The 13,484-nt window shown below is 35.8% G+C and overlaps 1 protein-coding gene across 2 annotated transcripts in view; it reads right to left on the reverse strand.

Moving 5' to 3' along the window:
* Positions 1 to 8,386: 8,386 nt before the first annotated feature.
* The window catches only part of LOC110037256 (cinnamoyl-CoA reductase-like SNL6), a 17,348-nt gene continuing 12,250 nt past the window's right edge, over positions 8,387 to 13,484 (reverse strand). For both annotated transcript variants that reach the window (XM_020741854.1, XM_020741855.1), the window contains 2 exons: positions 9,145 to 9,298; positions 8,387 to 9,000 (listed from right to left, as the gene is read on the reverse strand). In XM_020741854.1, the coding sequence (XP_020597513.1) occupies positions 8,687 to 9,000; positions 9,145 to 9,298 (468 nt within the window). In that variant the 3' untranslated portion in view covers positions 8,387 to 8,686. The remainder of the gene's footprint in view (positions 9,001 to 9,144; positions 9,299 to 13,484) is intronic.

Below are 13,484 nucleotides of genomic sequence, written 5' to 3' on the forward strand. Positions count from 1 at the left end.
AAGAATCTGAAAAATAGTTCAGTACCATCAGCAATCTCATGAATGCCCCTAAGGTTCCTGTTTAGGTACCAATAATTATCAATAGCATAGCTCATAGACTTTCTGAAAAACCCCCTCATCATGGAATGAGCATTTTATCGAGTTACAGTGATTTTCTCTCTGTTCACTATCCTAGTATCCTTCTACCATCAAGTGCTCCTCATATAAGGATCAATGGTTGATAGTCAGGCTAGTGCAGCCAATCAACAACGTATGGCTTACTAAAGTAGTTCTGCCGACCTAAAGTCAAATAGAATCAGTTGGCCTACTATACCGCATTCATAAAATAATTAACATATCATGTCACACCCCTAATAAAGTATGGGCAAATATGTAACATCATATATTGTACCCTCTCGTCTATAAATAAGAAAATTATTTTATGAGAAATGACTAAAGAGTAAAACTTATTACTGCTCATTATTGCGCTTCTCCCTCCCTCCCTCCCTCCCTCACTCCCTCTATTTGTATCTCACTCTCCTTCCCTCCCTCACTATTTTTCTCTAGCCCTTGAGGTTTGATTCAAGGACATCTAATGATTCTACAACTACAAAGTCCTTTAAAATCTCTCTTTTTTTTTCTTTGATACTTAATGAAATTGCACATCTCGTTGTAGCTAGATATATACGATAGGATAAATTTCAAAATTTTTGAATTTGAAATAAAAATTTTAGTTCAAAATAGAGAAATCATTAAACACACTAAAACCCAACAAAATCTAATTAATAGAAAATCTAAAAAGCTAAAGATTGACATTATGCTTGAGATTTTCTTACAAAAGGATGTCAACTAAAAGTTGATATTCACTTTTTAACCAATTTAACTTGGCATTCAATCATCCTACCACTCTAACGGTAGCATTATCAACTTTGACAAAAAGATTTAGTTGCCTAGGAATGACCCTCTATGATCTAATCTTCATCATAATGGAGCATAAGGCCATAGTTGGGAAGAAGGCTATCATTGAGCTGAATTTGAAATCAATGATTGGCATCCCCTTATTGAAGAAGAGAGTTATATGTTATGGACAAAAAGTCTCAAATCAGCTAGGTGTATGGCCGAAAAAGCAGTATTTAAGTCATGAGCTGCTCACCACTCCTAAGAGCACTTTTGGGATGTGACAAGTGGTATCAGAGCAGATTATTGTCTGTCAGGTGTGGACTCTCCATGGTCCAGTGGGACCCACGGTGGAGTCGATCCGTGACGTGGGCGTCACATGATTGGGTGGAGGAGAATGTCACGGACAAAAAGTTTCACATCGGCTTGGTGTAGGGCAGAAAAATAGTATTTAAGTCCCGGGCTGCCCACCACTCCTACGAGCCCTTTTGGGAGGTGACATATAGGTTTGCCTCCTTTAACTTCCGTTTTGAGGACCTCTCTAGTTTATTGGGCAGCCTCTTAAGAGTTAGGATAAGAATCTAAAAAAAACCAATGATTGTTGGGTCAAAAGTTCGGCAATTTACCTTGCGTAAGTAAAAAATAACAACTTGCAAATATCATTATTGACAAGCACTCATTACAACATTATGCATTTTTTTATTTTCTTTAAATTTTAAATTTTCATAAATTTTACATCACGACTTCCATCTATAAGTAGTGTTCATTTTTTTTCGTATATTTTTTAAAAATTTCTTGTTTATTAAGTTATGCTGTTAGAAAGGCACACAAAATTTAATGATAAATTTGAATTAAATATCATCATATAAAAACTTATTTACTAGTATTTCATTAAAAAAAATAATATAATCTTTTTTTATTAATCTATGATCAATAGCTTATTAAATGCAAATCTTATTTATCTACTTCGAAAATATACGCTGATAGCAATTCCGGACTCCATAAATATTTAAGAAAGCTGTTCGGTAAGGCAATTTTGGTCTCGGTAACAATAAAAATCAAACTCCTATTTACGGAATCTCCCACTTCCCTTCCCCCCTCTCTCTCCCTCTCTCTCCATATCAATCCACTTTTCTGCCCTCCGATAAGCTCGCCGGAGGAGTATAACAGTTTGGGACTTCTCCGGCGGGGCACCTGACATCTGGGCCTCCACTCAAACCCTCCTGACGGTACGATCACACACGCTCGTCTCCGCCTCATTCATCCCCGCCGTTGATTATCCCGCACAAGTAAGTCAGCTCCGCTCTCACTCCTCTGTCGCGTCAGCATGAGTTTTCTTTACAAGCAGTTCATATTGCTGTATCCTTGTTGCTCCAAATCCTTTTGAGAGTGATAGATGAGGACAGTATCGTTCACTTTCCATTAGTACTGTTAGATTCAAAAGGGCAGGCAGATGCTAAACAGAGGCTGTAGCTGTAATCGCAGGTCATGGAGACCTGCAAATGTGACCAAGTTTTAAACCATTTCATTAAATGCGTAATGGGACCGGCTTTATAATTTGACTATGCAAATATAAGAAATAATAGTGAACGCTTTATTGTTTTGACCGAAATCCCTCTTCAATTCATTAATTTATGAAATTCCAACTCTAAATTTAGTTGGAACTCCCACCGCTACCAGAAGAAAATTAGATTTCATTAATATCAGAATTATCTGGCCACATCATCCCCAATTTTAAAAAAATGTATATGATGAGTATTTGAGGGTACAAAATGGCTTATACTGAAAAAACGTAAGCCTTCACCAGTGCTATACTAGGCTATTTCATTCTGTACTGATGTGACAAATAATCTTTGTTGTACATATAAAGCATGCTTAAAGTCGAGTGAACTTAAATATTTCAAGCAAGTAATAATACTTATATGTTCCCGATGCCAAATCTCATGCTGACATAACAATTATTAGCGCACTTATAATATATTTTCAGAAGCATTGTTTATTGTTAAACAGATCGATAAAATAGATTCCCTAGTCAACTATTCCCCTGGGGAACCGCACATGAGACATGTCACGTGTATTACTAACATAATACTGGAAAATTTTAAAGCTACCTTCCTAAGGCAATCACTTTTGTGCCTAAGCAATTTAGGTGTGACAAATTAAATGTTGGAAGATTTACATGTATACCACTCAATTCTTATGTATTTACATATCTAACACCTAAACTTTAAATGAAAAAGTTGTATTTGGCTTTTTAAAAGTTAAAAAAGTGGTGCTTAGAATGTGATATGTAATATTTGAGTGGTAAAAATGTTAAGAGAAAATTTTAGGTGATAGATTTGTAAATATTGGGGTTAGTACTCCGAGTCGTGAATAATAATGCACTAATAAGAAGTAAAGAGAAAGGACGAGTGATGTGGGATCAGATGGCATTTGAAGTATAGTTTACCTTTGATGGACAAGACGTGAGATGATCTTGCAAGGACTTGGTTAGGCTCATTGTCTCTTCCACATAAGGTTTTATTTTAACCCCCATTTCAAGTGGAAGGGGTGACTCAAACGGCATCTATGCATGCCTGTAGAGAAACAGCTCTCTTGCAGATTTTAGTGTGATGCTGCACTCAATTTCCCGAAAAGCAATAGGCAATTAAAAGTGCCCTGCAATTTCCATTTACCTTAACCAAAACGATGCCTCAAACTGTGAAATTTTGCTGTGGAGCACGCTGCAACCGTCAAATTTACTTCTCATGAATTGTTTCTTCATTTTTTATTTTTGAAAACTGTTGGGCATTTAAAAAAGTCGCATGTGGGCTATTTTTTTCAATTTTAAATTTTCTAAATTTATTTTGAGATGAAGGTAAAATATATTTTGATTGATTATTTATGTATAACAGTTTTTATAAATAATTTCAATGAATTTAAGCTAAAATTGAGTATTTTTCATTTGAAAGTCCTCATGCAAAATTTTTTTGTATAATTAAACAGAGTTGATTTCTAAGAATATGTTGACTTGTGTGATGTGAGAAGTATTTTGCTTTAGAAAATATGCGGCAAGGAAAAAATCAAATTTATACAACCTAGAGCTTTCGTGGGCGAAATTTCCATACAAACAATTTTCTACTAAAGACTGAAAGTAGTTTTTTGAAAAGAAAAAAATTGAGTAAATTTTAAGTTCCTTTTATTGTTTTTTCTGTAACTTCTTCGATTAAATGCATACTAGAAATTGAGATTTGTTATAGGATGAAGTTCAAAGAAAGACTAGGATGTTCCTATGCTTAATTCAAATCAAATTGTGCTTGTAAATTGCTTGATGTTGTCTATTATTCTGTGTCATTAAGTAATTTTTTTACTTATGAACAAAATGAGTTATGTTCATATTAACATTTCATTTGATTTGGTACTTTCCAGACCTTCCCTTTCTATATAAATATATCTCTTAATGAAAATCATCTAAAAAACGTGTCATCCTTTTTAAAAAAACATTTACTTGAACATGACTCTTTTTTTTTTTTTGAACATTTTAAGATATCGAATAATTGAACATTTTAAGATATCGAATAAATTATATCATAATTATCAATAGCTTCGTAATGAAAATCAAAGCCCTGAGCAACAAAGCCACAAGGCTTGCACGTGAATTCACGTATACATACCACACAAATTTTATGAATTTATATTTCTAATACCTAAATATATATATTTTTTTACGTATGTAACACTCTAGTGTTTCAAAGCTTACACAAGAATATTTCAATTTAAAGGAAATTAATATTAGTGATATTTTTTGTTTAATTAGAAAAATTTAATTGTTACATATTTAAATATTAAATTCTAAATTAGATATGTAAATTCAAGGATTTTGTGCCATGTATCCCTGTTTTTTAACGCAAACTTAAGATTTGTTATTCCTTACTTGCCACTGATTTCAACATGTTGTATTAAAATAATAAAATAATTAAAGCAGATTAACAAAGATCACCCTATATTATATTTTTTTACTTTCTTCCCTTCTAATATTTTTTTCATCTCTTTTGTTACAGACTAAGCTACACATAAAAACATTTTCGAATCACTTGAACCAATTCCCTGAGGACTTTTGTCACACTTTCATGATGGGCTCCATGGGATAAAATATTTTTGAATTAGCCGAGCACATGCACTTGCTATACATTCAAAGCAAACTCGTAGTTCTCAAACCCTCCAATGAGGAGTCGACGTGAAGCCGAGGCCAGAAGACGGCGGCAGGTAACTGGCCACGACGTGGTGGAAGAAGAAATCAAGTACGCTACGAGTTGTTCATGCAACTCGTGTGCGGCAACTGCAGTCGCTGACATTATAGCCGTTAGCTGCTGTCCTTGCGCTGTGTTGAGCTTCTTGGCTTTGGCCTTCTTCAAACTTCCCCTGGCTGCGTGCAGGAGATGCATGCGAATTTTGAAGAGCAGGAGGGGGGCTTTGGAGGGAGGTGGGGGTGGTGTGAAATGGGAAGGGTTGGGAGATAAGAATGTAGAGTTTAGGATGGAGAATTTTGTGGAAATGGGGATAGTGGATATGATGGAAGAGAGAGCTTGGAAGGAGATGTATCAGGTTGGGCAATGGGGTTTTGGGAGGTTTTCTGTATCCGGTTCAGAAGCTTAGATCAGTTTTAATCGGGAGGAAGAGGTGGATTTTGTAAAATTGTGCGTCATTGGTAGAGATGAGTGATCCAAAGCAGCAAAACGCTGCTGATTACTCGGAGAATGAAGAAATATTTTCTGTAATAACTGTCTGTTTATTTTCATTCTTATGTTGAATAGTGTTTACTTATGAATATGAAATCATAATTCGACTATTTATTTCAATTAATGTTCAGAGCTAACGTTGATGTAAGACGCGCCCAACTTCCTGAAGTTCATAACTCTGAACGAGCGGGCCTTCTTTTTTTTTCTTAATAATGGCGTACTAAAGAAATCATTCAAAACTTTATTTAATTATCATTTTTATAAATGGAGCAATTAAATTTGATGATTTATTTACTTTTATTTATAGAAAATGAAAATATCAATCTCTTCAAGTGTTTATTTAACATGCTTTTCTATGTAATTATTTTTTAGAGAGCACAGCATTTGTTTTTTTGTTGTTGTCCTGCTTAAAACTAACTCTTATTTTGTGAAACTTGATTAACCAAAATTAATTATAATTGTAAGAAGGTGATAGATTCTGCACTCGAATCCCAACTTTTGCGATGGAAGCCAAGGCCTCCAAGTATAATATTGTCATATAGCCTTCCGTTTTATTTTAATTTATGTACACGACCTCATTCTCTGATTTGTTCTATGCATATTTGATAGAAACAATGTCATAGAATATGTTATGTATGACTTCCTATTTTTTTGAGGCATGCCGTTTAGAACATCCTAAATGACTATTTTGGGGACAATCACAGTAATAACGATGGTATATCACCCTAATATTGAAGAAAAAAGAAAGCACTCACAAATACGCCAGTCCAGTGAAAATCCAACGGTGCAAGATGGATTTCAAATAAAAAATTTTGGAAGCCAGAACATGAGGTTTGTTGCAGTTGAAATAGTTTCAGTGGTTTGTCATATATTATAAAAGATGTCATGCCTCAAAATAAAAAAGTGGATTTGATAAAAGATGCCATGCATCATGAAGCATATATTTCATGGAGAAATTAGAAGTCTCGCGTTTCCCATTTTTTTTAGCAAAAGTGGTGGGTGGCAGTTAAAATCTCTCTCCTTATAACAGAAGGGATTTGATTATTTATAAGAAGGATGTTTGATATTAATAGTTGATGAACATCAGTCTTTTTATCATTCCAAAGCATTATGTGATACTTGTTTGGGAACATTGAATATTGGGCAATTGATGTTGGTTTGCTTGATCATTCTTATATGAAAAGATGAAACTAGTATGTAGTAAGTAATGCAACAGACATTAATAATTGATTATGACAGACATTAGCAGGTGGTAGCGAACGATCTACTAGGAATTTAGACATATAACGATGGGGGATGGTATGCTTGATAATTTTCAATAAATATAATATTGATCGCAAGGAGGATGGGCATTATGTATATGTGACTAACAAATATCATTATTAATAAGAATTGGATGGCAATCAGACGAGAAAATCAAATGTTGAGTTGTTCTATTCAATGACTTGTTTGATCATTCCTTTGGTATAAGGGAAGTCAAATAATTAGAGAATCAAACATCAAATATTGAGTGTCCTATGATGGTCAACATCAACAACTAACAAATATTTTATATTAGGACAACTTATATGATAGTTAATTGGGACGATTAGATGTACAGTGACGATTAATGGTCTTCTTAGTTATTATCCTTATTAATGGCAACATAAATATTTAAGAAGGTAAACTTCAAATATATATATATATACTTATAGATATTAAGGAAATCTTTTTGTACACTCCTACATGTAGATATATACAAGGGGGGATTCATTCAACTAAAAGTATTATAACATCTAATGTAAGGGATGACTAAGCAGTAACATCAGTCGATCTACCCATCTTAGCTAACCAGTCTGCAGGTCTATTACCCTCCATAGGAATAAACTTTAATTTATAAATTTTAAGTTAATTTTAAAGTTCAATCAAACCTTGTTTGGAGATTGAATGAACTCATGAATCCTTAAAACAACTCCGATTAGATTATATTTCATTTGATTCGTCTTAATTGCATAAGCATCCAAAAAAGATGCTTTAAATGTGGACTTGGAATTTCTTTTGGGCTGACATAGAGACTTAAAGGAAGATAGCTAGTCCTAAAATTTGATATCTAACTTATACAGAGCAAATTAAGCAGAGGACTGCCTACGTTTTGGTGTAAATGAAATTTTAATTCAGGCAAATGAGATTACATAGAGGGCCATCTAGTTGCTAATGTATACCTCATTGAAAACTAAGGTTAAAAATGAGATGAAGGAACCCAATTCTGATGTCCCGTTGGTTGTTTTGGATAATCCATGCTTGAAATACTCTATGAATACATTCTCAAGTCATTATTGAACTATGAAATCTCATATCATGATTCTCCAAAGCTTAAAACTCTTTTATCTATCCAAACTTCGGATTCTCAAACTTCATGCTAATTGTATTTAACATAAACTTTTGTTTAAGTGCTAGTGATTTAAAAAAGAGCGTGCCCAACTTCTTGAAATAGAAACATCAACTTAGGAGAAAGTGCAATACATGATAAAGTAACTATAAAAGAGGGCCCAAAAATATGTGTGGCCAATTTCTAAGAAGTTTACATTCATGCGAGAGGAGACAAGATTTGATATCTAACGTTGAAGTTGAAATCATGGTTTACAATACAAGAATACATCCCAGCCTTTTTGAAAACCCAAGCACAACCTCACTAAAAAAAAAAAAAACTAAAGAATAGAAGAGGAAAACATGAGAAACAACAAATATCATAAGATGAGATAAATAACTTAAAAAGAGAACAAAGAAAATTTTCAATAAACAAATTCATCCGTTTCAACCCATTCAATTCAGCAAGATAATACTTCCAATTAAGCAGCTGGGTTTGCATCTATCTCTTTATATAATTCATGAATGATATTACGTTAAATAAAAAGATTTCTTCATTTTCCTATTCCAAACTGAATCTCTGGCTTTACTTAATAGTTTTACTCTGTACAACCAGTCAGCCACTCTAATTTCTCATGCAAATTATTTCCCTTCAGCATGATAAGCATCACACTCATACATCTAATGGAACATCAAACACATGAATCATATCAAACTCCTCATAGTCTCACCTTATAGAGGACAATTCAGAAAATATAATTATAATATATGCACCTTCTCATTGAAGACATCAACCTTGAAAGTTTCCCTCTACTAAGCTCAATCCAACTCGGATGGTCAGCACCAACATCAACTGTGGTTAAAGATATCCTGCTCGGGAGCCCAAGCTGCCGTTCCAACTCAACAACTTCTTCGACTCTCTGAATGACATGGTCGAAGCACAAGTAGCGGCCGCAAGCCGCACCTCTACCCATGGCCTCATAGATGCATATGTGTGCATCTGCAGCCTTGTTGACATCCACTGTTGCTAACGTTCTATCAGTGAATAGCTCTTGAGCTCCTACAAATTGTAGTTGAAGCAATATGTGATACTAAAAATATACGGTGAGCGTGGATTATGCCGCATCCAAGAAGAATTACACAAGGAGAAGAAAAAATTGGTTCAACGGATACATTGTTTTTGGTCGAGTTAAAGAGCATTTACCTTTGAGGTAAGCAATGGATGCTGTGGAATTCCGGCGGCGAAAGCCGGGGCCAGTAAGAAGGGCCGGACATACTGTCACCATCTTCAGATTCCTTCCGCGAGCAGCTCTCCATGCTGCCTTCTCTGCCATTGTCTTGCTTAGTGCAAACCATAGCTGCATTTGACAAAAAGAAAGACGTGTTGGTCACATACGCATTTGCTTGTCATTTTGCGGAGAATTATTTGGCAACTACATTATGTTCAATTGTAGCGAATTTGAAGGACTAATAAGAATGTTTTTGTAAACGTGTAACTATTTGCTAAAAAAAATTTAAGCCCATTAATTGAAATTACAATGAAATTCACTCAAAGGATTCAACAAAATGATCAATTTCTCTTAAGGGAGAATATGAGATAGAATAAAATTGAACTATATAGAAGTGATGCGTGCCAGAGAAATCGCTGGGTAGAGTAATGGATTATTTTCTTAGCGTTACATGAGAATTCAATAGACATAGATAAAAGAAAAAGAAATAAGTAAGCATGAGGAGACACCTCAACTTTTTACGTGGAAAACCATTAAAAGGGGGAAAAACCACGGGGTCTAACCAAGTTAAAATAGTCCACTATGAATGATGAGTACACAAGTACATTCCTCTCCTAAATTAGGGAAGATAAACTTACAAAGTTGTAAAACTATAATCTGGTTGTTGTTCTTTATAACAACAGGTTACAAGAGTCATGTTGATTGTTGTGGAGGTAATAGTCCATCGTGAGTATTGTAGATGGTTGCTCCAAAAGCGTTGATTGGCCAGAGAATTCATAATAAGCAATTACGGGAACTGTGAATCACGTAGACTGTACTTGTCGAGTATTAAAGACGTCCATAGACCGCGGGGGCCAGAGTTAGGAGCTGCATGAACTAATGGCCACGTAGGTCGTTGTGGGGAATATTGATAACTTTCGTAGGCCGCTGGTGCCAAAGTCGGGATCTGCATGAGATGATGATCGTGTTGGTTGTTAGCACATTGATCGTAGTGGTAAGCTCTTGTCCCACAGACGGGAGAGGTTAGTAGATTTCCAAGTTACAACGTTGACCGACGGCATTTGGTCAGCGGTGGTTGACGACGATCGACGAGTGTTGACGATGGCTGGCGATAGTCGACGACAGTCGAGATGTTGTTGAACTTCAACTCCTTCTCAAAGCTTCCAGTTCTCTCTGAAGTCTCAAGTCCCCTCCCTCATGTGATGGGTGGGGCTCTATTTATAGTATTATGGGTGCAATTAATGCAGAAATATTAATCACTCTGATCGGACGGTCCAAAAAATTTCCTCCGATCATGTCGCGTTTAACGGATATTTGAGTGTCTTAACGATGCCGGAATTGAGTGATCTTGGTCTCGTTGGATTTGTTTTGTCGAGCCACTCAATTCGAGTATAAACTTGCTGGTGCCGACATCTATTTGACCTCCCAAATGTGTCCAGAAATCTTCCAAGGGTGATTTAATGACTTGATCTTAGCTTGATTTGACTTAGATTAGACTAATTTTCATAACATTAGATTCATCTCATCGAACCTGACTATGAGTTTGTTGAAATCGGAGCTTTGGATGACTTTTTATTAAGATTTAAAGATTTCTTGCTTAAAATATAGTCTTGAGATTCATGTCATGCCTCGAGACTCGTGTTGGAAGATAAAACATTGTTGGTGGTGTATGAGTTGCCCCCATCTTTTTGAGCGAGACCCTTTTTATCGTCCGAAAATATAAATTTCCAGAGTATTTATATATAAGAATATGTATATCTTACTTAGTTAAGAATAACTTTTATTCTTATATAAATAGAAAGTTGAACTCAGCTAAGTTGGTTAGTATCTTTTGTTTTATGTGAGAGAGGGGGTATTTGAATCCCGCTTAAAATAGAATAAATAATATTTTATAAAGGAATTTGAAGAGATTAAGGAATTTGAAAGGGCAAAAGAGAAGGAATAAAAATTGAAAAGATTTTTTTTTAAGAATATAAAAAAATTTTATTCATTATTAGTTATGAGCATTTAATACTTGCACTTCTTTTTAAATTTCTATTTTAATGTGCATTTATTGGCCAAGGCACTTTTTGAGCCTATAAATAGGGGCCCGAAGAAGATGGTAGAGATGCGGCGGTGCGTCGTGGCGATGCGTTGCAGCGGTGCATTGCGGCAATGTAACGGGGCGGCGCGGTGGCGCGGCGGGGCAGCCAGCTGCGGTTGGGCAAACCATTGCGGCAGTGTTGGTCACATACGCATTTGCTTGTCATTTTGCGGAGAATTATTTGGCAACTACATTATGTTCAATTGTAGCGAATTTGAAGGACTAATAAGAATGTTTTTGTAAACGTGTAACTATTTGCTAAAAAAAATTTAAGCCCATTAATTGAAATTACAATGAAATTCACTCAAAGGATTCAACAAAATGATCAATTTCTCTTAAGGGAGAATATGAGATAGAATAAAATTGAACTATATAGAAGTGATGCGTGCCAGAGAAATCGCTGGGTAGAGTAATGGATTATTTTCTTAGCGTTACATGAGAATTCAATAGACATAGATAAAAGAAAAAGAAATAAGTAAGCATGAGGAGACACCTCAACTTTTTACGTGGAAAACCATTAAAAGGGGGAAAAACCACGGGGTCTAACCAAGTTAAAATAGTCCACTATGAATGATGAGTACACAAGTACATTCCTCTCCTAAATTAGGGAAGATAAACTTACAAAGTTGTAAAACTATAATCTGGTTGTTGTTCTTTATAACAACAGGTTACAAGAGTCATGTTGATTGTTGTGGAGGTAATAGTCCATCGTGAGTATTGTAGATGGTTGCTCCAAAAGCGTTGATTGGCCAGAGAATTCATAATAAGCAATTACGGGAACTGTGAATCACGTAGACTGTACTTGTCGAGTATTAAAGACGTCCATAGACCGCGGGGGCCAGAGTTAGGAGCTGCATGAACTAATGGCCACGTAGGTCGTTGTGGGGAATATTGATAACTTTCGTAGGCCGCTGGTGCCAAAGTCGGGATCTGCATGAGATGATGATCGTGTTGGTTGTTAGCACATTGATCGTAGTGGTAAGCTCTTGTCCCACAGACGGGAGAGGTTAGTAGATTTCCAAGTTACAACGTTGACCGACGGCATTTGGTCAGCGGTGGTTGACGACGATCGACGAGTGTTGACGATGGCTGGCGATAGTCGACGACAGTCGAGATGTTGTTGAACTTCAACTCCTTCTCAAAGCTTCCAGTTCTCTCTGAAGTCTCAAGTCCCCTCCCTCATGTGATGGGTGGGGCTCTATTTATAGTATTATGGGTGCAATTAATGCAGAAATATTAATCACTCTGATCGGACGGTCCAAAAAATTTCCTCCGATCATGTCGCGTTTAACGGATATTTGAGTGTCTTAACGATGCCGGAATTGAGTGATCTTGGTCTCGTTGGATTTGTTTTGTCGAGCCACTCAATTCGAGTATAAACTTGCTGGTGCCGACATCTATTTGACCTCCCAAATGTGTCCAGAAATCTTCCAAGGGTGATTTAATGACTTGATCTTAGCTTGATTTGACTTAGATTAGACTAATTTTCATAACATTAGATTCATCTCATCGAACCTGACTATGAGTTTGTTGAAATCGGAGCTTTGGATGACTTTTTATTAAGATTTAAAGATTTCTTGCTTAAAATATAGTCTTGAGATTCATGTCATGCCTCGAGACTCGTGTTGGAAGATAAAACATTGTTGGTGGTGTATGAGTTGCCCCCATCTTTTTGAGCGAGACCCTTTTTATCGTCCGAAAATATAAATTTCCAGAGTATTTATATATAAGAATATGTATATCTTACTTAGTTAAGAATAACTTTTATTCTTATATAAATAGAAAGTTGAACTCAGCTAAGTTGGTTAGTATCTTTTGTTTTATGTGAGAGAGGGGGTATTTGAATCCCGCTTAAAATAGAATAAATAATATTTTATAAAGGAATTTGAAGAGATTAAGGAATTTGAAAGGGCAAAAGAGAAGGAATAAAAATTGAAAAGATTTTTTTTTAAGAATATAAAAAAATTTTATTCATTATTAGTTATGAGCATTTAATACTTGCACTTCTTTTTAAATTTCTATTTTAATGTGCATTTATTGGCCAAGGCACTTTTTGAGCCTATAAATAGGGGCCCGAAGAAGATGGTAGAGATGCGGCGGTGCGTCGTGGCGATGCGTTGCAGCGGTGCATTGCGGCAATGTAACGGGGCGGCGCGGTGGCGCGGCGGGGCAGCCAGCTGCGGTTGGGCAAACCATTGCGGCAGTGCGACGCGGCGGCACGGCGGTGCGGCG

Source organism: Phalaenopsis equestris, unplaced genomic scaffold (genome assembly GCF_001263595.1).
Source record: "Phalaenopsis equestris unplaced genomic scaffold, ASM126359v1 Scaffold217497, whole genome shotgun sequence".
Taxonomy (NCBI): domain Eukaryota; kingdom Viridiplantae; phylum Streptophyta; class Magnoliopsida; order Asparagales; family Orchidaceae; genus Phalaenopsis; species Phalaenopsis equestris.